General features: G+C 49.7%; 1 protein-coding gene across 1 annotated transcript in view; it reads right to left on the bottom strand.

The window, feature by feature from the left end:
- Nucleotides 1-430: 430 nt before the first annotated feature.
- Nucleotides 431-23,582, bottom strand: part of IPO5 (importin 5) — a 35,343-nt gene continuing 12,191 nt past the window's right edge. The window contains exons 5-26 of the mRNA XM_056109810.1: nt 23,271-23,367; nt 23,000-23,104; nt 21,262-21,384; nt 21,068-21,188; nt 18,472-18,559; nt 16,169-16,275; nt 13,443-13,567; nt 13,265-13,354; nt 13,016-13,189; nt 11,137-11,355; nt 9,988-10,071; nt 8,738-8,870; nt 8,531-8,652; nt 6,958-7,054; nt 5,765-5,937; nt 5,154-5,265; nt 5,013-5,068; nt 4,195-4,317; nt 2,796-3,015; nt 2,149-2,377; nt 1,032-1,173; nt 431-575 (exon numbers count right to left, since the gene is read on the bottom strand). Of these exons, the coding sequence (XP_055965785.1) occupies nt 489-575; nt 1,032-1,173; nt 2,149-2,377; nt 2,796-3,015; nt 4,195-4,317; nt 5,013-5,068; nt 5,154-5,265; nt 5,765-5,937; nt 6,958-7,054; nt 8,531-8,652; nt 8,738-8,870; nt 9,988-10,071; nt 11,137-11,355; nt 13,016-13,189; nt 13,265-13,354; nt 13,443-13,567; nt 16,169-16,275; nt 18,472-18,559; nt 21,068-21,188; nt 21,262-21,384; nt 23,000-23,104; nt 23,271-23,367 (2,827 nt within the window). The 3' untranslated portion in view covers nt 431-488. The remainder of the gene's footprint in view (nt 576-1,031; nt 1,174-2,148; nt 2,378-2,795; nt 3,016-4,194; nt 4,318-5,012; nt 5,069-5,153; nt 5,266-5,764; nt 5,938-6,957; nt 7,055-8,530; nt 8,653-8,737; nt 8,871-9,987; nt 10,072-11,136; nt 11,356-13,015; nt 13,190-13,264; nt 13,355-13,442; nt 13,568-16,168; nt 16,276-18,471; nt 18,560-21,067; nt 21,189-21,261; nt 21,385-22,999; nt 23,105-23,270; nt 23,368-23,582) is intronic.

Here is a 23,582-nt window from a genome sequence, read left to right on the forward strand (position 1 = left end):
AGTGACCCCCCATCAGAACATGCCAGAACGTTGGCGGGCTGAGGGTAGACAGGCCTTCCCGACTCACTGTGGACGCCTTTGGGAAAAGAAGTAAGTGTGACATCTCTGGGCCCCATGGTTCTGCCCTCCGCTGCACCCCTGCGCCTGCCCCTGCTTCCTGCTGGGCAGAGGCGTCTGTCTCCCCCACGAAAAGTCTCACCCTCCCTCCCCTCATGGCACCAGCCCAGTGTCTTAAGAGAGCAGATGGCGGGGCTTCCCTTCCACCTTCACAGGGGTGGGACTGTCCCAGTAGAAAAATAAGTCTCTGGGGACACAGGCGGGCGTCCGCGCCCACCCTGGTGTGAGCCCCACCGCCGTGGCGGTGCTGCAGAGGAACGGCCTACACACAACTCTACTGTTCTCTTTTGCTCACAAACAAAACAAAGAAACCTAAACAAAAGGGTAAACGTTTATTTGGAGTTAGTTTCCGGTGGTGCGGTTAAGGCCCTTCAAGCCGAGTTCAGGAGCTCCCGGATGGCGGCCTGCTGCTCGGGGCTGAGCTGGCCCACGCACTCCGTCCATAGTCCTCCAGAAGTCTAGGAGAAAAGAGGCAGGTGACAGGGAGAGGAGGTGACAGTGCCCAGGGCAAACTCAGTGCCTTCAGAAGCCCATTCACCCTTGGATTCTTCATTCTACACTCAATGGGCAACACGACCCACATGGCAAGTGAGCGAATCGGTGAATTTAGGGGGCCAGGAACCAACAATGCTGCTAGTGGCCGCTCCCAGCCCATGTGCAGCCTTCTCCGGGACGCACAGCACAGACCCGCCACTTAATGAGGAAGCACCCAGCACCCAAGGAAGAATCCCAATAGTTCTGACTCACGACAAGATTTTAAGTTCTGATGATCAAGAATGAAAATCCCCACACAGATAATCGTTCAGGGGTAATGCACTTGCGACACACAGGGGAAAGAAAGTTAAAATAAAATTTCCTCAGCGTACCCTCCGAATCCAGAATATTGCAAAGAAATAAGAAATAAACAGCTTTACCTGAACTTGGCGAACCACGTTAGCCAGGCGTTTGGCACAGGGGTCTTCGTGTTTAATGGCCTCATGCATTTCTCCCTCTGCGATGATGCTGAATATCTTGGGCAGGTTGGTATTGTTCGGGCCGAGGACGATGGGGTGATTGCTGAAAAGAGGAGCAGGGTGACTGCTGAAAAGAGGAGCGCGGGAAGAACCCCCCAGCCCTCCCCAACACTGACTGGGCAGTGGGAACGCGCCCCCATGAAGACCAGCTGCTGCCAGCCCTTAAGGGGAAAGACAACCCCTAACTAGTGGTCAGTCTAGTCCCAGCCAGGTAGGAACACTGCCTGGCTTCTCCCTTAGGGCTCTGCCGCTACTGCCGGGGAACCCCGGGGAACACGCCTGGGCCTCAAGTTAGTGAGAGGCGCACAGAGCGCTAAGAAGCAGATAGGCAGTGACTGAATCCGGTTCCACTCTTTTGGTGGGACAGGGTCCCAGAGGAGCGCTGAGCCGGCCAGCCAACCCGCTCCCTTTGGGGCCTGAGGGACGTGACCCTGGGCTAACACTCATGCGAGTGCTCTGAGAGGGGACATCGCAGTCCCTGGGGTCTCTACTGGAGAGAAGAGTGCAGAGCCAGAGCTGGCGAACAGGAACCAAAAACCTCGTCTCTGATCTGATAGCGCCGATCCCCCAGGTGGCCGCAGTTCTGATGCAACACCCATGCAGGGGCAGGGATGTCTGGGTCAGCCTCACAGTGCCCGAGCCCCGAATGACCGCCCGCTGGTTACTTTTTTCATTGGAACACAGAACCACTTAATTTTGGAGGGCCGCAATAGGGAGTGCGGTGGTGTCACACCCAGCAGTGCTTAGCAGAGTGACCCGTGGCAGTGCTCAAGGAAGTGTATGCGCCGCTCGGGAGAAAACCTGGGGTGGTTGCATGCAAGGCAAGCGAGTGTCCGCGAGACTATGGCTCAACAGTAAGATTAAAGGTGGGGGCGGGGGTGGAGGGGAAGGGCTCACCAAAACCCAAAGGCAAACAAACTTAAGCGCCAGACGAGCGAAGCCCGAGAATTTGTGCAATGCCTTGTCAGTTCACTCCAAGACCCGTCTGCGAGGCCGGCGCACCGCCCGCCCCACTCACCTCTCGATCAGGTCGCACAGGTAGCTGAAGGTCTGGACAGCTTCCTCCTTGTCCTCGTGCAGCGGGAGCCAAGACAGCCAGTGCGGCAGGACCTCCTCCACGTTCACACAGTCGGGCTTGAACTTCATAATTTTCCCGACTGCTGAAATACAGTTTTCTGTAGCATTGACGTTTTCTTTGGTCTTCGAATCAGTGGACTGAATGACTCTTACCAGCAGCGGGAGGGCTTCTAAGCAAACAAACGGTTGGAAAGGGCCCGTTAGAAGCTCACGCCTTCCACACAGACATACGTGCATCTTCACCTTTGGATACTGAGGACACATTCAATGCCAGAGGGACGTGTCTTCAGGGCCTGAGTCCTGGGGACATGCACGCTCTCCTAACACGGGCCCGGGCCCCGGCCCCAGTCCGCCCCTCAAGGAATGGTCAGGGGGGTTTCAAAGCCCACAAGGGGACTGTGCTCCAGCTAAGCCCCAGACGAAGGGTCCCCAGCAGAACTGGGATGGGGAGGCTAAACCCAGTTTGGTTTAGGTTTTCCTTCAATGAAAATCAAGATGAAACACAACTTGCTACAGACGAGGCCTGGGGGAAAGGGAGAGAGAGGAGGGCAGAGCACAGCCGCGGCGTGGCAAGCCGCCAGCAGTCACCTGTGCAGAAAGGCCGGTAGTTCTCGCCACCATACTGCGCCATGACGCCCAGGCCGTACGCGGCCGCCTGCCGGACCTCCGGGCTGTTGTCGCACACATACTGCAGCATCGGCCGTAAGAAATACTCTGCATATTTAAACGAAGATGGACTACAGTGCTCGATGACATCATCAAAGATGCACAATCCCCACTGTCTGTCTGGCCAGGGTCTGTGCGGACACTACAAGAGAGACACGCTTTTAACCGGAGTGAGGAGCAGGGCACAGGAAGAACATGAAGGAACAATGTCACGGGGGACGGCGCTCACAGCCAGCCAAGGCCCAGAAGGCAGCCCTCCCCAAAACTGCCCGCATTACCAAGCGGGTGCAGCGGTCCCTACACCCAGCACCGAGTTTGTGACCGACCCCCATGCTCTGCCGGCACCGCGCACTGCATCGGCTGCATGACAGGCCTAACAGTCTACAGCTCGGCATCACCGCTGCACCCGCCAAAGCAAAAAAGCCGGAAGGTTCTGTGGTGCAGTACAGTCCACAGCACTGGAGAGAACAGTGACGTGGGCTGATAGTGTGGCGGGGAGGACATGGCCCTGCACCACAGATGGGGACCCCTGATGCAGAGGCAGGCCGAGGCCTGGGAAGTGCTCTGCTTAGAGACAGCAGGAGCGGTGAGGACCAATTCTGTAATACGGATATAAATAGGTAAGGCCCGCCCCTCTGTGCCTAAATCTTTGAAAGCAAAGCGATGCCACTGCTAAACACACTAAAATACAACCCCCAAAGGGAAGACAGACAGACAGACAGACAGACACACACACACCCCTTTCTTCTGGGGGCTCACACCCAGCGGGGCTCAGGAGGCTGTACGAGGTGCTGGGAGCTGAACCCCTGCAGCTGTGTACAAGGCAAGTGCCTCGACCAAGGCCCTCTCGTCTGTTTTCAAAAACGCATGGGGCGGAGCGATAGCACAGCGAGGTGGGTGTCTGCCTTGTATGCGGCAGACCCAGGTTTGATCCTCGGCATCTCATGTGGTCCCCTGAGCACTGCCAGGAGTAGTTCCTGAGTGCAGAGCCGGAGGTAAGCCCTGAGCACTGCCGATTACGGCCAACCCTGGCCCTGCAACACTGAAGGAACATTATCCAGAACGTCTAACTGCTGGTCATGCATAGGATGGACCATGATCGCATCCCCTAGGACCCAGGTAAACAGCCGAATGTCCTGTAATTCAATGGAACTCTGAAAAACCTACTCAGCAACCTTCAAGCACAATTGAGAGAAGATATTCAGCATGATGAAGTAACCTCAGTGAAATGGAAGACGGTCAGCGGCAAGTCTGATGAGGCCCCATTTTCAAAGCTGCCACAGAAGACTTGCAGATCCCATTTGGAGAAGGTGACACTTACTATTAGGTTGACAATTAACGGAAGCAGCTGTTCAAACCACGGTAACACCTTCTCCTTGTAGCTACTGAATATTGAGTGTAGAATGTCTGACACTTTGGTCAGAATATAAACATCATTATCATCCTAAAAAACAAAATGAAACAAAGCACGCTCATACAAAGGAAAACAAGATTACTCTCTCTCGGACAGAGACAGGCTTCTTGGAAGCACTGCTGAAGGTTCCCTCACTTTCTCGGGCCTTTCCATGAGGGGCTGTCTGCTGACTGATCTTCGGGGATCGCAGTGAGAAAGGCCAGTCTGAAATGTGGACAGTGGGAGGGGGGCTCAGTTATGAGCAGTGGGTGCTGCGTGTGCATCTCAGAGAGCTGCCCTGAGCCTCAGATATGGTCCGAATATGCTTGCTGCCGCGCTGCGGTGGGCTGAGAAGAGGGAGGGGGTGTCTGGGGCACCACAACCCCTCCATGAATAGGAGGGGACGCTGCTGGCGCTGGCCAGGTGGGACACAGATCAGGCCTGGGTCAGCCCATCCTTAGGGTGGCCGTCAGCAGCTGGAACTCCCGAGGGTAGTTTGTCCTCTTGCCTCTAAACACCACCGACTACGAGGATGGCCGTGTAGAGGACCAGAGGGCTAACACCCGACCAGCGCCACAGTGCTTCTGTGTGGGAGGTAATCCGGTCCCACGGCCTGGCACCCGCATCACGGCAAGTAATGTCAAGGAACTCTAAATTAACCGGACACGTGTGTTTCTGAAAATCTGATCGGAAGGACGCGTTGGATGAACTGGAAACGAGCATTAAGACTCTGGCAGATACTTTACCTCGTCCTGCAGGGACTCCTCCACCTGCTCATCATAGTCCTCGTCTTGTCTCTTAACTAAAAAACAGCCAAGGAAATCCCTTTTTAGACGGTGGCTGCGCGGTCAAGGATATGGCCAGAGACCAAAATACAGATAACTTACCTTGCCGCAGTTCTTGATTTTTAAAATGTTCTTCGAGTTTGGCTTTCAGTATACCTCCCAATTCTTCAAAGTGTTCATTATTAAGGCATCCGTCTCCCATTACTTCAATGCACTGAAACAGGGTTGAGGGAGGCAGGCAGCCTGTGAGATGCCAGGCCTGCGCCGCGCAGAGCTAAGGCCCAATGCCAGCTGAGAGCCAGGAGCACGGCTCAGCGGGGAGAATGACCATAACCGTCAGCACAATCGCTGCATCTGCGACACACCCCTAGTGTCGCTCTCAGGGGCCAGGCCTCATGCCAGAGGCAGAGGGCTCAGAGCTGGCAGGTGGAAGGCAAAGAGGGAGCTGGAATTCAGGACCGTTACAGGACAGAAACCATAATGGAGTTGGACATGAGACCCAAACTTCTGCTGGACTAGACAGATGGTGGAGACCAATCAAGACTCGAATTCAATGCCGATGATAAAGGCAAAAATGAGAGCACCACCAGAACACCAAACATTGCAGTAGAAATCACGACAGTTCAAAAGCATCCAATTTAACAAAACTGGTATGAAGGGACCCCCCCCCCCCCCCACACACACACACAGGGCGGCAAGAGGAGCAGACTCACCTTCGCGAAAGAATGCATGATTTCTGAGAGGACGTCGGAGTCGGGCTCTGTGCCGATGGCCTTGATGAGCGCGTCACACATGAAGTGCCACATCTGCGTGAGGTACTCAGGCCCACGGACCTGGGCACACTCCAGGAGAAGGGGCATGGACTCGGCTGCCGCCACTCGCACGCGTGGTGTTGTTAAGGAAAAGCAGAGCCGAGCTGGGACTGCTCTTTGTGTGTCCACGAGGCTGGGCCTCCGGGTGAGTGCAGAAGGGGAACCCCAGTGTCCAAAAAGCAACCGCCCCGGCTGTGCACGGCCCATCTCCCGTCCCCATCCCGCAGGATACTGCGGCAGAATGGTCAGCGCCTGGGTGGGACTGGCAGGTTGAAGCTGGCCCCACCCCAAACAGCAGGCAGAGACGGCATCAGCCATGCAAGCACAGCCAGGACACCCGGTTTTCCCTGTGAACAGGACCTGCCGCTCGTCTGTCTGTCAGTCCAGGCCTCGGGGCTCCTGCCAGAGAATCTTCCGCTCTGCTCTGCCCTCTGGAACCCCGGGAAGCAGCAGGGGCAGCTACTGGGCCCAACCTACACTCCCGTGGGCACAAGCCATGTGCCAAGGGCCACATCCACCATGCAGACTCACCAGCAGCCCGGCCCTACTGGTGCTCCATCTGCCAGCAATGCGAATGCTCAAGGCTGCCAAGGTGCAGGGGTCCCTAACTAAGGTGTGCCAGGTATCTGTGGGGGAAAGCCGGGCTCAGGTGCTGTGAGTGTATTTAAAACAAGAGCCTCGCAATTCTCCCAAGTCCTTATCACACTGTCCGCTACAGATAAGGACACAGAGTCTGTCATGCGACAAGGCAGTGTGAAATCCAGGGACATACAAGGAACTAAGTTTAGAACCTAAAACTCTTGTTAGTGCCAAGGCAGGGTGAGCGAGGCCCACTGCACCCAGCAAACAGCGGAATGTGCCAATAAACAGCTACAATGGACTCCATCGAGAAACGCTTCCTCTTATTACTTTTGATTCATTGGGTCGCACCGACTGGTGCTCAGGGCTTATTTTTGGCTGTGTGCTATGGGATCACTTCGGATTAGGGCAAATGCAGTGCTGGGGATTGGTTGCGGGGGTTGGCTGCAGGAAAGCTAAGTATCTGATCAGGCCCCAAGAGATGTTTTGCGTTCAAAACTTAAAAAAGAGGATATCATCGTGGAAATAAAATTTCAGTAAAGGGACCATCAGTTTGACCACCTGCTCGGTATACTCCACAAAGCCTTCCTTCAGCTCCTTAGCGTAGCACACCTGAAACCAAAGGGTTGCGGAGAAACAGGTTAACTTCTTATTTCAATTAGCAAATAGTAAGATGTGGCTTATTTTCTTATTTCAATTAGCAAATAGTAAGATGTGGGACCACAGAATGTTGCATCCTGACTACAATTATGTTTAGTAATTCTAGGTAAAGGTAAAGGTAAAGGCCCTCCCGTTGATCGTCGATTTGCTCGAGCGGGCCCAGTAACGTCTCCATTGGAGACTTTGTTGTTACTGTGTCTGGCATATCGAATACTCTCGGTAGCTTGCCGGGCTCTCCGAGAGGGGCGGAGGAATCGAACTCGGGTTGGCCATGTTGGCCGCTTGTAAGGCATTTAAATGCCCTACTGCTGTGCTATCGCTCCAGTAATTTAGTAATTCTGCTGTAGGACTGTCAGACCAAAAAAGTTTTTTTTACCCAAAAAAGGCTATTCAAACACGGCCCAAGATAGGGACAAGGCACACTATCACTGCATAGCTGGAACAGCCTACATATTATATTAGTATCTTGGATGGGGAAAACTTAGTAATACAATATAGATTATGAAAATATACCCAGCAAAACATGTGATAAGGGAAAATGTCAAAAGATATTCCATTTCCAATTGAGGAAAGATACAAGAAATTCCAAGTGCTTATATAAACTTTAGGCCCTAGTAAGTACTGAAGCTGAAGTTTTCAGGCACATACTTTAAATGAATCAGAGGACACAATGTTTTGCCAATACAAAATAAAACCTTACAATTAATTTATATCTAGGCCTACTTATGAATCCCTCAGCTTGAAACATGTAGTGATAATCTCATTTTGATCTTAAACAAATCCCTTACTGTGTCCTATATAATAAGCTCATAAAGAAACGCAAATCCTTCACCACCCCAAAAGAAAGTCATTAGGAACCTGTCGATCCTCCAAGTAACAGGGGTCACAGCCAGCAGTGCCACGCCTCACACGTGTTAGCACATGCCCCACCTCTTGAGTTCCTCTGGGGCCTGGCTATGTGGTAACGGAGCCCCCGAAGTGCTCCTGGCCATGCCCAGGGGCCACGTGGTACTGGGGGGTTGAATGTGGGACCACAAATGCCAGGAATGTGCTTCACCCCTTAAGGCCATGTCCCTGTCCCCCCCCACCCCGTGTCTATTTCTTTACACAGTTGAAACCACAGCAGTTTCTCTTTAATATCAAGAGCACATTCCTGCGCATCAACTCCAAAGGGAGCCCTTGGCCACAGACCACACATTCATCACAGAACAGAGACGCTTTGGTGCTCATGCAGCCCCACAAAGGCGCTGTTACCCTCCTGGGCACACAGCTCCTCTCATCTTCCTGCCATCAGGCACACACAGGCCACCAAAGGTTCCAGCCGAACGTGTCTCTCTCAAGCATCGGTGAGCAGCAGTCCTGTGACGTGCACTCACACATGCATGACAGGAAGTTGTGAAATGAAGTTTGGTAAAGGTGATCACTCACCAACATCTGGCAAGCAGTTGATTTTTCTTCCAGTCCTGCAGTTTTAATGCCAAAACTTTGCTGGTCTCCAAGGTTCACAAACTCCCAACCATCATCATCACTCATATTCTCCATGTCTTGAGCTATTAAACGGAGAAGAACACCAAGTCAGGTTTAAGGAATAGCAGAGAAGCCCAACAAACACAAGACGCATCTGAAGACACCTACTGTCCAACAGGGCGACCTCCGGCTTGATGGACGCGGTCTTCATCAAGGGCCCCATGACCACGGGCAGGTACTGCTGGAACTCCTTCCCGAGGATTTTGCACATTCTGGCCCAGGCAGAGATCATGTACGAGATCTGCGGGGAAATTGAAATGGACTTAAGAAACAAAGTTTGAGCACAACCCTTCAAACAAGAAGCACGCCTGGCAAGGCTGCGAAGGGGTCCCCAACAGTAACAACAGGATGGCCGCCACTCGGCCAGGGGCAGCAAAAGTGGAGAAGACCAGGACTCAATTAATTTTTTCTTTTGAGAGGCAATACATGATCAAGACCCATCTAAACATATCCACTCTTATGCACTAATTTTCTGTGTTTTCTTTTTTTTGTCATACTTGGCGATGCCCAGGGATTACTCTTGGCTCTGCACTCAAGGAAGAAATCATACTCTTCCTGGGACTTTGGGGAGGGGGGACGACGACGATGACTTTGTGGGGCTGCCAGGGATTGAAACCGGGCTAGGCAAGCGCAAGGCAAATACCCTACTTGCTGTACTATCACTCTGCCCGCAGCACTAAAGTTCTGAAGGAAGGATCTAATGCATTTGCCTTTCTACTGCCAAGTCTTCCACTTGTTAATCATTAACACTCTCAAACAAGTCTTTCTCCTGTTTCAAAGATCTTCGTAAATGACTGGATATGCTAAGACACTTCTACTGTATTTAGGCAGACTTAACCACCTGAAAATTACCCCTAAGAGTCTGGGTCTATTTCATCATGCTTACAAACCAGAAAACGACTTTTACGCCACAGTATCCCTCACCTGCATATTCACCCACTTGTGAAAGGGAAACACAATCTAAGATGAACCTGCAGCTCTTACACTGGGCAGACGTTGGCTTGCACCTTGGCGAACAGCCTGTGCGTGGCCTCTCCTCCACCATCAGTCTGGGAAATCGCCGGCTCTCCTATCAGTGTAGTCACATGATGGAAGGGCGCCGTGTTTTGTAAGCCAAAAAGTCACACGTGCCTCTATGATGCTCCACCTTGCTTAATGTCACTTTCTACCTAAGCTCTGTGAAACAATTCCAGGGGAGCTTTGTGGCGTCTGGACTTAATCCAGCCCTGATGTGCTCGTTAGTACCTGGTGCGGTGCACCCGCGAAAGAGCTCTGCAACCAGGGTTGCCCCTCGGATGATCTGAGGAGCTCCCGGGATCTGCCATGGCATGAGTAACTGGGTGTGGCAGCTGTGTTACCTGAGGGTCGTCGTCCTCCATGTCGCTGAAGTCCGTCTGGGTCTTCAACAACAGTTGCATCACATCCGATGCATCTTGCATGAACTAGGAGGTTCCGGAGAAACCACATCAACATTAGCAGGCAGTGTCAGACACACCCACTGAAAACCAATTCTGCTTCTAATGGAGTGACACAATTTTATGGCCCAATGCCTGCATTTCCCACGGGAGCTGTAACCACCCAGAAATTCCAAGTATTACATTGATTTTCACCCATGGTGCAAAAGACAGATGAGCTTTCTAAAAAAGGTATTTTCTAGGCAAGGTCAAAGTGAAGTACAGTACTTAAATCTAAAGGCACCACAACTTGGTCTGTGGTCCAGGTATCCCTAGCAGCAGCAGCAACAGCAGCACCCTGATGTGGACCGCTCAGAACAACGGTTGTCATCTAGCACCCTGTTTTGGAGAAGCTCCATCATATGCACAGAGCAATTCCAAGACATAGGGAACACAAGTGTTCAACTGGTCTCTCAGGTGTGACCCAGCAAAGGTGGCAGTGATGCTGGTTTTGAGAGCTGTTTGGGGGTTCCTGTAAGGGAGAGCAGCTCCATGCACGCCTGGGGCTTTAGGAGGAGGGATGTGCTCTGCCAGTCAGAGCCGTGGAACCATGCCTGGCGGCCTGGGTTGACCAGCAGCAGTGGCCCTTGTGACCTGGTGCTGGCTGAGTGCCGAGCGCAGGATGGGAACATTTGCTCACAGGGACGAAAAAGACAATGACCCACGGGCCCGCTAAGTCTTTTCTCAAGAGCATTCCAATGCTCTCAGGATTCTTTATGCTTTCCGTAGTCAGTGGCAAAGCAAATGCAACACTTCCCAGCATGTTTAAACCGGTGAAATGTGCCCTAAGGATTCTGAACTGCAGATGCCTTGTGGGCTAGATTGGACACGTGGCCAGCAAAGGGCTAAAACTGCGGGAGGATGAAACCTTAGTAGGGAATGATGAAAACAAACGACGGACGGACACCTAACACAGAAGCGACCTGGCAGGACCACATGGTGATGGAAAAAACTCCAAGCGGCCCGAATGCTTATGACGAGACGGAACTTTAGATGCCCTCAATGTCATCAGGGTCAGACTACACAGTGATTCAACGCAGTCCCAGCACTCACCTTTTCCTTTCCAACAGCCAGGCCAATGAGGCTGATGCACTCGATCGTCTTCCCTCGGAGAAGCCGCAGCTCCTTCTGAACGGCATTCTCAACAATGTGCTTCAGCGATGGCATGAACAAGTCATAGTAGGGGACGAACTTCTCCTCCGCAGTATCGGCGACTGACGCGATTGATGTCACGACTTGTTCCAGAACTAACTTGGTGCCTTTCTGAATCAACTGGGAGACACACAAAACACATGTATGGACACGAGGAACAAGCGCAAATACTCCCTCCACGTTTCAAAATGACTCTGGCCAGTGCAGGTGGTGAGTACCTACCCCCAGCCTAGGTCAGAGGTGTGGGCTCCAGAGAAAAATGAAGAGCCCGTGGTAACGGGCGCACTGGCAGACGTCTCCTCCCCTGGTGAGGGTGTATCAGAGACTCGTCCAGCACAGATGTGATTCCTTGGCACACACCGGACCCACCAGGCATCCGCGCCTGACCCGGGACACGGCCCCACCACCTGCGGTGCTGGCCTTGGAGGAAATGTTCTCTTTGTCCATTCCATCCCTTGAAGCTCCCGACCCTGCCCAGAAGCTGCGACTCATCACACTAGTGCTTCCTTTTGTTCCTGGTCTTCTGTGTTGGCGGAACTGAAGAAACCACCCTTTCTCCTGCCCAAGGATCCACAGAGGTCATTGCGCTGGTGGCAACCAAGTTCAGCGCAGACCGTGACCTTCTATCTCCCAGTGGAAGCGGAGGAAGGATGCCTGAGCCAGCACCCACCCCCGCCGCTCCATCCAGCATACCCGGAGCCCCTGGTGGCAGAGGAGTGTTGCACCTCCTTGCTGCTCTGCCCAGCTCCCGCTGAGCGTCTATTATCCTCCTTGTACCCTGTAGATGCTCCTTCCCCAGTCTCTGAATCTCACCTGGGCCCCTTCTTCCCGGGGCTGAATCTCCACACTGCACCCCTATACCAAACCTACTCGTAACATCGCATCTCAGGGCTAACGGCTGATTTAGCCACCCAAGCAATCTGCTCTTAATTGTCCCCCAGCCCCGGACAGTCTATACCAAGTTTCACCACGTTCTTGGCCTGCTGAGTTTGATCAAGCCTAGATCACTTCTTACCTACGCTCCAGCTATAAAACCCATTTGGATGACCTTAGTAAAAACCACTATTTTTAATTATTTAAAACTGCATTTGCTTAAAACAAAAGGTAGTGTGTACTGTTTTTATTTATTCTGTATTGGAATAAAATTGTCATCAGCCTTATAAAATCTCCGAAAATACATTGTACAAAAATTAAAATTTCTTTCCTCTTATTTGAACTATCAGCTCTTCAGTAATCTTGAAAAGTTTACCTTGTTTTATCTTAAACTTTTCTGTTTTAGAAAAGAACCAAAAAAAAAAAAAAACCCCAAAAGGTATATTTAATAAAATATTTGTCTACTTCTGTCACCCAGGTTAGGAAAACGGTCAGCGTATTTTATTTCTTTCATCTCTTTAAATACAAACTGGCAGAAAGAAGCTTTTAACATTTCATGAGAAATGTCAGGATTTCGGATCTCCTTTGCCTCTGTTATTTCCAGTTACCACTCAAGCTCCTTTCTGAGGGGCTGGCTTCAACCTATCTCCCATTCTTATCTGTCCCTCCCATGCTCATCTCCTGGAATCACAGCATCATGATTTTGTGTCACTGGTCAGAACACAAAGCAGTTCTTCCACACTGATATTAATCAGAGTTCAAAAAGAATTCTTTGTCTTATTTTCAAGCCAACCAGATTGGTAGATTTCATTTCTGAAAGTATCAAAGTCCCAGGCTGACGAAGCCTGCTGAGCTGCCCTGCCAGGGAGCCTCCACCCCCCACCCCGCGCACACCCCTGAGTCTTACCTCCTGAAGCTTCAGGGCCATGATGGAGTGGAGGTGCTTCACCAGGTTGTCCAGGTAGGGGACCAGCAGGGACTTGGGGCAGTCCTCAGTGAAGTTGATGAGCGCGGCGGCGGCGTGGGCCTGCACCCGCTGGTTGCCTTGGTCTTCCATGGTCTGCAGCAGCGCCACGATCACCTGGGAAGCCCACGGGGTAAGCACACTCTTGCCCCAGAGGTGGCCCCGTGCCCCACCCCGGGACTGCCGACTCACCTTCTCGTGGAACTTCTTTTGGAAACCAGGTGCGAAGTCTGTGGCCATCTGGCCCACTGCGTTGCAGGCCGCGTACCTCACTCTTGGATGCTGGAACAAGGAACTGGGTTAGGAAAGCGAACGGACTTCCAAGGGGAACTGGCAAAACTTAGCAGGAACATTATTTCCTGATACTTACAGGATCCTGAAGGAAAAGCAAGACAAAATTCACGATCTCATTCAGAATTCCTTCCATCTGCTGGTGGCAGCCCTCACCAATGGCAGATAAGGCCATTAGTCCTGCATGTCGGTACTTCCAGTCGGCTGCAAGACAGAACCACACACAGAAGAGGCGCAGTTGGACACGGCAAACATGCCGTTTGAGCAGTCATGAGCACTGAGGGAAACTCTCATTGGTAAGAGAACACAGAAGGAGTACAGACTAGATAATCTCCCTGTTAATGTGACTATATCACAATCACTTTTACCCCCAGTTAAAAGGCGGTACGTATTAAAGAGTCTTATCAATATTTATAAACCATTTAAAATAATATTTTCCTCCAAGATTACTAATAAGCAATTAAGAATCTAGATTGTCAGACACTCTTTATTGGAGATAGACTTAGCTGATTTTCCAGTGATGTTTCTTTAAAAAAACAATTTAAAAATAATTAAAAAGCCAAGAAGAAAATGTTTCAAAATAATTTTCACGATAAAACTATGGAATGACCTATTTGCACACTCTGCTTTTTGGCTTAGCGGTAGCTAAGCAATTCCAACTCTTATTAGTACTTCGTATCCTCTGGTACAGGATAACCCTCAGGCCAAAAATATTTATATTTACTCTATCACCTTCCCCGTTGGGCTGTTCAAGTTCCTTGTGGAACACAAAGCAAGGTCCACCTAAATAAACAGGCAAATCTAAGAACTGAGCCGCAATGTTTCTGAAAGAGAGAACTCCGGGACCCTCAAGATACGTTTGCCCAGGAGGCAAAGTTGTCCTGATAGTGCCACTCTGTCATCATTCTCAGCTTGCGGGAACACCGACCTATTCCGGGTAATAAACATGTAAAATCCCGACATTGAGGACAGAGAGAGATACAAAACTTCAGTTGAAATACTTCAATGGGAAAAAAAGGTAGGAACACTATTCTTACTAAATACTTTTTTCTTTTTTTGGGGGGTGGGGGAAGAGGGGTAAAAAAAATTGGCTTGAGAAGTCATTCCTTATTTTCCGACTTGGGGGCCACACACTTGAGAGCGCCTAGGGCTTGCTTACTTCTGACACTGCCTGCGCTGCTGGAGGTCAGATCTGGGTCAGACAACTGCAAGGCCAGCGCCCTCCCCGCTTACTCTCTTTCCAACCCCAAGAATGCAATCGTATATTAAAGAGATTGAGAAACGGTTTTCCTCCTTCAAACTGTTAGGCTACAAAGTTTTAGACTTTATTATTTAAAGCAAACTCAACAAAACTACGTTTGAAAACTAAAGTGTGTCGCTTTTTTTCCTTCCGGAGAAGCCAGTGTTTCCCTCAACTCTTGAGCGTGTACCTCTTTTTCTCACCCCTCACACTTCTCTAAATTTTTCACAAAAATATTTTGCTTCAAAAATAAGTAAACAACCAAATAAATTGGTTATATGCCTATACAAGGCAAGAACCCTGGGTCACTGGTGGTGGGATTGGTATTGCGACACTGCATGCCCCAAAGAATTCTACCACAACTTGTAAATCATGTTGCCTTCATTAATAAAAATAAACATATGCTTAAAAACAGATGGAAAAAACGAGTAAGCAAAGGTACGTGATGCCAGGGAATATACATCACTTGTCAAAGAACTTTCTTTCTACATTACTCAGCCCAGCCCTGGGTCTGGGACAAGCTCCCTCTGTTGCTGCAGAGACCAGAATCCCAGCGTAGGGTAGGCTTGAGGGGTGAGTGGGGAATTGGGAACGGCGGTGGCGAAGGTCATGGTGGTGGCAGGACTGGGGTTGGATTACTTTATGCCTGTAACTCATGCATCATGAACAACTTTGCAATGCTTAGAGGAAAAAAAAACCTTCATTAAGCTTTTATAAGAATTTACTATCATGTATGAATCCAAGTGGCTCCAGCTAGTAAGCTGCAGAGGATTCTGAAGTCAAATTCTTTATTTTATGTATCACAGCTACATCCACAACAAATCCGGATGACCTTGTGAAGTCTTACTATCTCCTGGCTTTAGTTTCTTCCATTTCAAAATAGGAAAGTTAGATTCTAGCAGCTACCAGCTGAGCCATCTGTGATGCTGACTCCATTCCTATGGGGAACAACCCTCAATAAATCTAGGTGCTCAGGGAAAGGGGAAAACCAGTACCAGCCCCAGCTACAGCATCACCTCACTCGCCCACAGAGATGGAGGCCCAGAGGGCCGGGGTGAAGCTTGGGAGGCAGCCTCGGCCTAGGCTCCCAACGTCGCAGGGAACAGACCCCTTTCCCCAAATCGAACTGCCAAATTTGTCAATTTCCTTTGAATCTGTCAAGTTTTCCTCTACACTGAAGGCGATTTTGAAAAGAATTAAATATCAGCAGCAGGAGGAAAAACATCCTCTAGCTTAACAACGAACACCAAGGCTCCAAAAGATGACTAAAAAGATCGAAGGTGGGGTGGCTGTCGGGGTGGAGGGGCAGCCCTAGACCATCCTTGGGGTCTCGGGGGTTACTCCTTTTTGAAGCTCAGGGCACTGGGTGCTGCTGGGGGTTGAACCTAGGCTGCCTGAATGCAGAGCCGGCAGTCAGCCTGCTGAGCTGTCTCTGGGACCCTCAAAAGCATTTTTACCCATATCACATAAAAACAGGGCGAACCAGACTCTAGACAGATGGAGAATAGTTAGACATAGCCTAAGCGCGAGTCGGGACCACGCTAGCCCCAGGACCCCACACTTACGGTTCTGGAGCATCTGCATGATGTGCTCCTTGATCATGGGCAGTACCAGCTTCCCGCCGAGTCCACAGGCCATCCGGTCCAGAGCACTTTCGCCGGCGACGGCATTGCTAGAGACAGAGGTAGCAGTCAGGAAGGAACGCGTGCCCAGGACCCATGTACCCCCGCAACCACACTGCAGTCCAGGGAGCCAACAGTCCCTAACCCTGCTTAAGAAAGGGCAGGGGACTGTTGTGCCAAGGGGAGCACACCACATTAGATGGAGTATAAAGCCTAAGGCAGCTGATCTTGATAAAAAAAAAAATATATATATATGTAGCTGGAGCGATAGCACAGCGGTAGGGCGTTCGCCTTACAAGCAGCCAACATGGCCGACCCGAGTTCGATTCCTCCGCCCCTCTCGGAGAGCCCGGCAAGCTACCGAGAGTATTCGATATGCCAGACACAGTAACAACAAAGTCTCCAATGGAGACGTTACTGGGCCCGCTCGAGCAAATCAACGATCAACGGGAGGGCCTTTACCTTTTACCTTTACATATGTAGCACTGTACTCCCGTTGTTCATTGATTTGCGCAAGCAGGCACCAGTTACGTCTTCATTGTGAGACTTGTTACTGTTTTTGGCATATTGAATACGTCACGGGGAGCTTGCCAGGCTTTGCTGCGCGGGCGAGATACTCTCGGAAGCTTGCTGGGCTTTCCAAGAGGGGCAGAGGAATCGAACCCTGGCCAGGTGCGTGCAAGGCAAATGCCCTACCTATTGCTATTGCTCCAGCCCCATATATGTGTGTGTGTGTGTGTATATATATATATATATATATAAATAAAAATTAGCACACAAGGCTCAACCAGTAACATTTTCGTGATCTCTTATACAGAGACTTAAAGGCTGGCTCCAAGATGAGATTCAACAGTTTTCACACACTTTTCTCTAAGGAAATCTTTTTGGATTATTTTTAAGTGGATTATTCATAACAAGCAATACAAAATAATTTAGGATCTGCCTTCAGGGCAATATTGGGTGGTGGTGGCAAAATCTGAAATAATGGTGGTAGGAAGATGCGATGGTGGTGTGACTGGTGTTGGAATATTGAATGTAATGAAATACTGTGAACAACTTTATAAAAATAAACTTTAAAATTAAAAACAAGAAAGGACAGGGGAGGGGGAGTAAATTAAAAAAAAAATTCTTTTTCCTGTTTCTGGCGTTTGGGGGATCAGGTGCTGCCAGGGACGAAACCCAGGTTGCCCACACACTCATCATGAGCTCAGTGCCTGAGTTTTCTTTCTGGCTTGCAAACAAAACTTCATCACGCCCTAGTATGCTTAGAAGAAAAGTCCCATGTCTTGATTCTTTATTCTCAGAACTTTCTCTCTAATTCACCACTCATCACTGGTTTAAACAATGTCTGGGAGCCAGAGAGATAGTAAAATGGGAAAGGTTTGCGTGTGACCGCCTCGGGTTTGATCTTGGGTGTCACATATGGTCCCGAGCATGCCTGCCCAATCGCCCAACCAACCAACCAATCAACCAACCACTCTCTTCCCCCACCCCCACCCCTCTCTCTGTGCATGTCCCTTCAAGAACCAAAGGTCTGAGCAGAAGGCTTGTGTATCTCATTTCCCGACCACCCCTTCTTCACACTTGTCAATGGACAGAACACAGAACGCTGACGGGTGCTCAGGGTGTGTATGGATGCCCGTGGGGTGAATCTTATTTCCCTTTAAAGAGGTGCAAACTGCATTGCTAAAAATGATACGCAGGTAGAACTTAATTCTAGCATTTTCACTGAAACGGGAGAAATTGGGGCAGCCAGATCTACACACTATCTTGGAACGGTGAAGCTGGGAGGAAGAACTGTTCTTTGAAGACAAGTGATCTTTACAACAGCTTCTTAGAACCAATCTCAAAATTATGCAGGGTCAATTTACTCACGGATCTTACTCATCACATCAAAAAACACCACACACAAACCAAACCCAAAACTTCACAAACAATGAATTTAAGAGCGCCTTCCCATGTGAAATTCACAGGCAGGGAGCAGCACACCAGTAACCGAAGAAGGACAGGAAACCTGAGCTGAAGTCCCTGGGCCCTCCGGGCAGTGTTTGGGTAAAGCCTTACTTTCCGACACACAAGGGAACTGGCGTCAGAGGCCAGTCTCTTAGCAATGGGACGCTCCCTCCACCAGGCTCCATAGCACTCTCTCACCCCAGTCAGGCCCAGCAAGGAAGGGTGCACCTGTGTGCCCCCAGCCCTCCCTCCTGCCAAGGATGCTCCTGGGGGTCTTGGGAGCAGGTCCTTACCTGTCAAAATCATCATCCTCCAGCTCGTCTGCATTCGCCCAGTCCTCATCCTCTTCCAGATCAACCATCATCGCTAACATCTGAGGAACTGAAGCCAATAATTATTTCACACTAAGGACCATGACTTTTCCTTTTGTCACTATCGTTATTTATAAACAGGAATTTTAAGATGAAATGAAGAGTAACTGCCTCGAAGAGAGCAAGACAAAAATTATCTGTGTAGCCAAGGACCTGGCTTTTCTTTTTTCCCCCAAATGAGCCACATTTGTTTAGATTCGGCTTTTTATTTTTGAATTCATTTTTATTTGGGGGCGGGGGGGGGGGGTCACACCTGGTGATGCTCAGGGCTCTGCACTCAGGAATTATTCCTGGCGGTGCTAGGGGACCATATGAGATGCTGGTGACTGAATCCAAGTTGGCCTCACTCCGGCCCAGATTTTGTTCTTTTTAAAGTAACATAATGTCAAACTTCTCCAATGCTTTCACATTCTGAGAAAACCCTAACATTCTCAACTGCTTCACACATGAACTATTTTTTTAGGATTCAAGGCTTTAAGGATTCGAAATATGTGACACAGGACTAAATTAAGATTTCACTTTATCCTTGTCCTCGGTTTTGGAGCCAGACCTAGCAGTGCTTCGGGGACCGGGCGTGGTGCTGGGGAGTTTCTGCAGTTATTTCTCACACAACCTCTCAGGCCCCAAGATAGTATTTTTTTTTTTTATGTAAAAACGTAAGCCAGGCATCATTTGGGCACTTGTCTTTTTGTCTACACATACGAACTTAATCTTAATGCTTCACAACACTTCGTTACATAAACATGTTACACGTTAGGTATCGTGGACAGATATTTTGGCTATTCCTAATTTCTTTCTATGAAAAAATTTGCTCTGAAGAAATTCTCACGTGAATGTTTTGGGCCACGCCCAGTGGCGCTTGGGCCTCATCCCAGTCTCTGAGCTCAATAATCCTCCCGCTGAGCCTTAGGAGACCACCTGCGGTAGGGGGCTGCACCCCTACCCACTGTCCTCTTGAGCCTACACACAGATCTTCCTGACACGTGTGTGCTCGGTTATCAGCTATATTCACTAATCCACGCCCACCAAACTGCTCTCCACGGGCCCACCAGCCGGCATGCAGAGGCAGGTTTGCCCAAAGCCCGCCTTACCTAGTACCAATGTTACACTCCCGACCAGGGCTTCTGGACACTGCCAGGAGTCACTGTGAGCGCACAGGCAGGGCTAGTTCCTGAGCGCCCCTGGGTGGGGCCCAGTCTTCTCCTTTCCACCCCCCACACTCCCCTGCTCAGCCCTCCAAAACCAACTGGAGGCTGTCAGCCTCTGGGCACCTTCTGTACCCGCTAACAACCCTGGTCTTTATTGAGACTGAGCAGAGTTCACCGAGGATTTTCTAGAAACCAACTCTGCTTATTGCTTGCTACTCTCTTTGCCCAGTTGGCCACTCCTCTCACACTTCATTCACGTGTGTCTAGCTGATTAATACATTTACTACTTGTAGATTTTGCAAGTTTCGTGTCTGTGTTCTGAAGACCTAAAAAGTAATCTTCAGCTGGAAAGCATCTGCCTCACAGGTCCAAGCTCTGTGTCTGACCCTCAGCGCTGCAGAATACCCACCTCTCCTCACAAAGTCTATGACCTAGTAGGTGCTACATCCAAAGAAAAGTCTAGGGTAGCTAAGACGGGTTTTTTTCCCCCTCACAGAAACAGCCAGTTGCAGTGATCTGTGGTAGACTAGTCACCTTGGTTCCCATGGGAGTACCTTGACTCGCAGAGCCTTCACTCCATCAGTCCTTTGGTGACACCTGAATCAGTAACAAGTTCTACACACTCAGAGCTTTGACGGGGTAAGATATCTACTGGTGCTCATCAAAACTATCTTCGTTGCTCATTTTTCACACACAAATTTTAGGATCAGTTTTTTGTTTTTGTTTTTTTTTGCTTTTTGGGTCACACCCGGTGATGCACAGGGGTTTCTCCTGGCTCTGCACTCAGGAATTACTCCTGGCGGTGCTCAGGGGGACATATGGGATGCTGGGAATCAAATGCGGGTCAGCCGCGTGCAAGGCAAACGCCCTACACACTGTGCTATTGCTCCCTAGGATCACTCTTAAGGCCAGCACTGCTGGAATCCCTAAAGTTGTTTGGCTTCATGTTAAAGCGAGGAGAACCATCCTTTAGTTCTCTGACTTGACCCAGTTTCCCCCCTGCCAGGCCCTTGGCCAGGTCCCAGGGGGCTGCAGGCTCTGAGGGTGTCTGCAGTGTGGCCCAGTGGGGGTCAGGCATGCGTTAAGTGCGCAGCAAATGCAGCTCTCCAGACTCTTTGACACACCTGATTCTGAAAGGATATTCATTACAGCAGGAAAAAAAAAGGGGGGGGGGGCATATCTCACATCTGGCTGTGCTCCTGGAGGAGCTTGAAGGGAACCATCCGCACCACAGGCAAGGCAGGCACCTTCCTTCCCCGCTGCACCATTGTCCCGTCTACTGCAGCTCTTTCTCCACCCCCCTCCCCCCCGCGCAGCCAGCTAACCGGAGTCTCCACATGAGAGCCACCTACGGGCAGCCTCTGACTTACTCGTCTGAGCGATGATACTGGTGTGTTTCCTTAGCATAGCTGCTGCGGTTTCGGACAGGGTGACAATCACTTCTAGGGCGAGCTGGCGCTGCATGTTATTGAGGCTCGTGTCTCCACACAACTGCGGAGAGACAGTCACACACTCAGAGGCTGACGCGCTGGAGAACCGAGCAAGTGCTGACCCAAGCACTCACCTTCAGACTGAGCTGTAAGGTAGCTTCCAAGTGAGGGCGCAAGTACTTCGGAACAGTGTCTGCAATCTCCACGAGAGATTTGAGGACTGAATCGTCATTCTGGTAGCACGAATCATTTACAGCCTAGAAGAGATGAAACAACTTTATAAAGGAGGCCCGAGTCTGTCACTTCTGACACCTCATTAGCCCAAACACTGAAAGGCAGACTGCAGAGAACTGTTAAGACTACGCACTGCACGGCAAGTACTACTTTAACTAACTCTGCACCATGCAACATTTACAGTGTGCCACAAACACCTGGCTACTGCAGTACACCCCCCGCCCCCCCCAAAAGGTTTTCACTGGAGTGAAAACCAAAACCAGTGAAACTACAATAGCAGCTACCACGAAATTATAGGCTTTCCAGAAGTCCTTTCAAAACCAGGTGTGCATGTTCTACCCACCATTGCCTATTTCAGAATGGCAACTCCTAGCTCTGGCAAATATTCTCAGTTACCCTAACTCCAAAGAAGAAAACCCTGAGATGAGACTAGGATTCTTAGGGAACAAACCAAACAACAGAACGGCACTTGGCCACTGGCCCTACCTTTTCATTTCGACAGGGAGGAAAGTCCCTGCTCACGCCTGAATCAGAGAACCTGCCCGTTAGCCCCTCTCCCAACAAATTCCGTAACGGAGGCCACATTATCCCGAGGGTGAGTTTCCAGAAGAGTGACTGATAAGAGAGGTGGAGGGCTAGGGAGGCACCCCCACACCTTGAGTACAAAAGCTCCTGCGCTAATATTAGCATATCCTGCAGGTTGAATGCTTTCACTGTCACTGGTGGGGATGGAGGGGTGGCTCAAACACTGGAGCTCGGCCCTGCAGCCCGACGGTCACCTCTAACACTGTCGGGTGTGGGTCCCTCCTTTCCCAATACTCCATTTATTATTTGAACACAATCTCATGATTTCTTTGCCTAATTTTAATGTATCACCATTATGAAAAACTGTTTACTATAAAAAGGGGTTTGACAAAGCTGAAAATCACTGATCCTGCATTTCTGAAGAAGGCAGATCCTTCCCAAATCCTGGGCTGGGGCTACAGCAAAGCGGGGAGGGCGCTTGCCTCGCACACAACCCATCCAGGTTTGATCCCTGGTATCCCAGATGGTCCCTCAAGCACCGCCAGAAGTAATTCCTAGGTGCAGAGCTAGGAGTCCGCCCTGAGCATTGTGACCCCAAAACCAAACAACTTATCTTTAGGATACAATAATGTGAATTACCACAAAATATTTACTTAGAAACATAAACTGTTGTAAGTTCTGTGGTTAAGATTAAGGACCTACAGCCTGATTTTGGTTAGCACCTAAATACTGTGGCCTTGGTGAAGTAGTGTCTTTTCCTTGTTAACTTCATGTAAACCTGCTTAATGTAAATCCACTTAATGTAAACCCACATTAAATTTCATAGGTTATCTGATTTTTATGAAAATAATCTATGTGGTTGCATACTCAATAACAAGCACAAACTACTTCATTTACAGAGGGGAAAAATATCAAACAATGTTAACATTTTGAGACTAAGTCAACTGAAGGCAACAGATAAGCTCAAAAGGGATACAAGGTTTCCATGTACTTTTTTCAACCCAGCCCAGAGCAGCAGAAAACGAGTGATGACTGACAATCTGAGCACACTAGAGAGCTCATGAGACGTTCCACTCCACAGAGAGGACATAACTCTCCCATGCTGTTTCTTACCTGTAAGAATCCAGGCAACAAGTCTGAAAAGTGTTTGAACAGAGCAACGTTGTGCTCGTTTGCAAGTATAAAAGCAGCTGTGGCTCGAGCAGATAATGTCCTGATCTAAAAGGCAGAAAGGAAGCAATGTCAGTGCAGAGCAAGTTTTGAAGAAGATGAGGTTCATGCCTTAAGATCAAGTATTTTCCCTTATAAAAAGATACATTTCTTTTACAAATTAAGACATTCAGTTAAACTAGACACTAGTAATAGTAAAACTGAAATCACTTACCGATGGATGTTCCTGATCTTGCATGCACTGAACTAGCATTCGTTTGATGACGTCTAAATAGTGCTGTTGTTGATTTCCAAAAATCCCAGGAAAGTTCCTAAAGGAAGGATTCAAAGCACTCTTGAAAACTAAACCTACAGGTTAAAAATAGCATTCTCTCTTCCTGAAGGGTTAGCGAGACTCTCTGCTGTGTCTGCGGCCCGGCCACTGCACACTAAGCCTCGTGGGCAGACGCCTTCTGCACACCTCCCAGTCATCCTTCGGACTGGATGGACGGAAATAAACAATGGGGAGGAGGTGGCTGTGGGCAGA

Source organism: Sorex fumeus, unplaced genomic scaffold (genome assembly GCF_029834395.1).
Source record: "Sorex fumeus unplaced genomic scaffold, SorFum_2.1 ptg000008l, whole genome shotgun sequence".
In the NCBI taxonomy this organism is placed as follows: Eukaryota; Metazoa; Chordata; class Mammalia; order Eulipotyphla; family Soricidae; genus Sorex; species Sorex fumeus.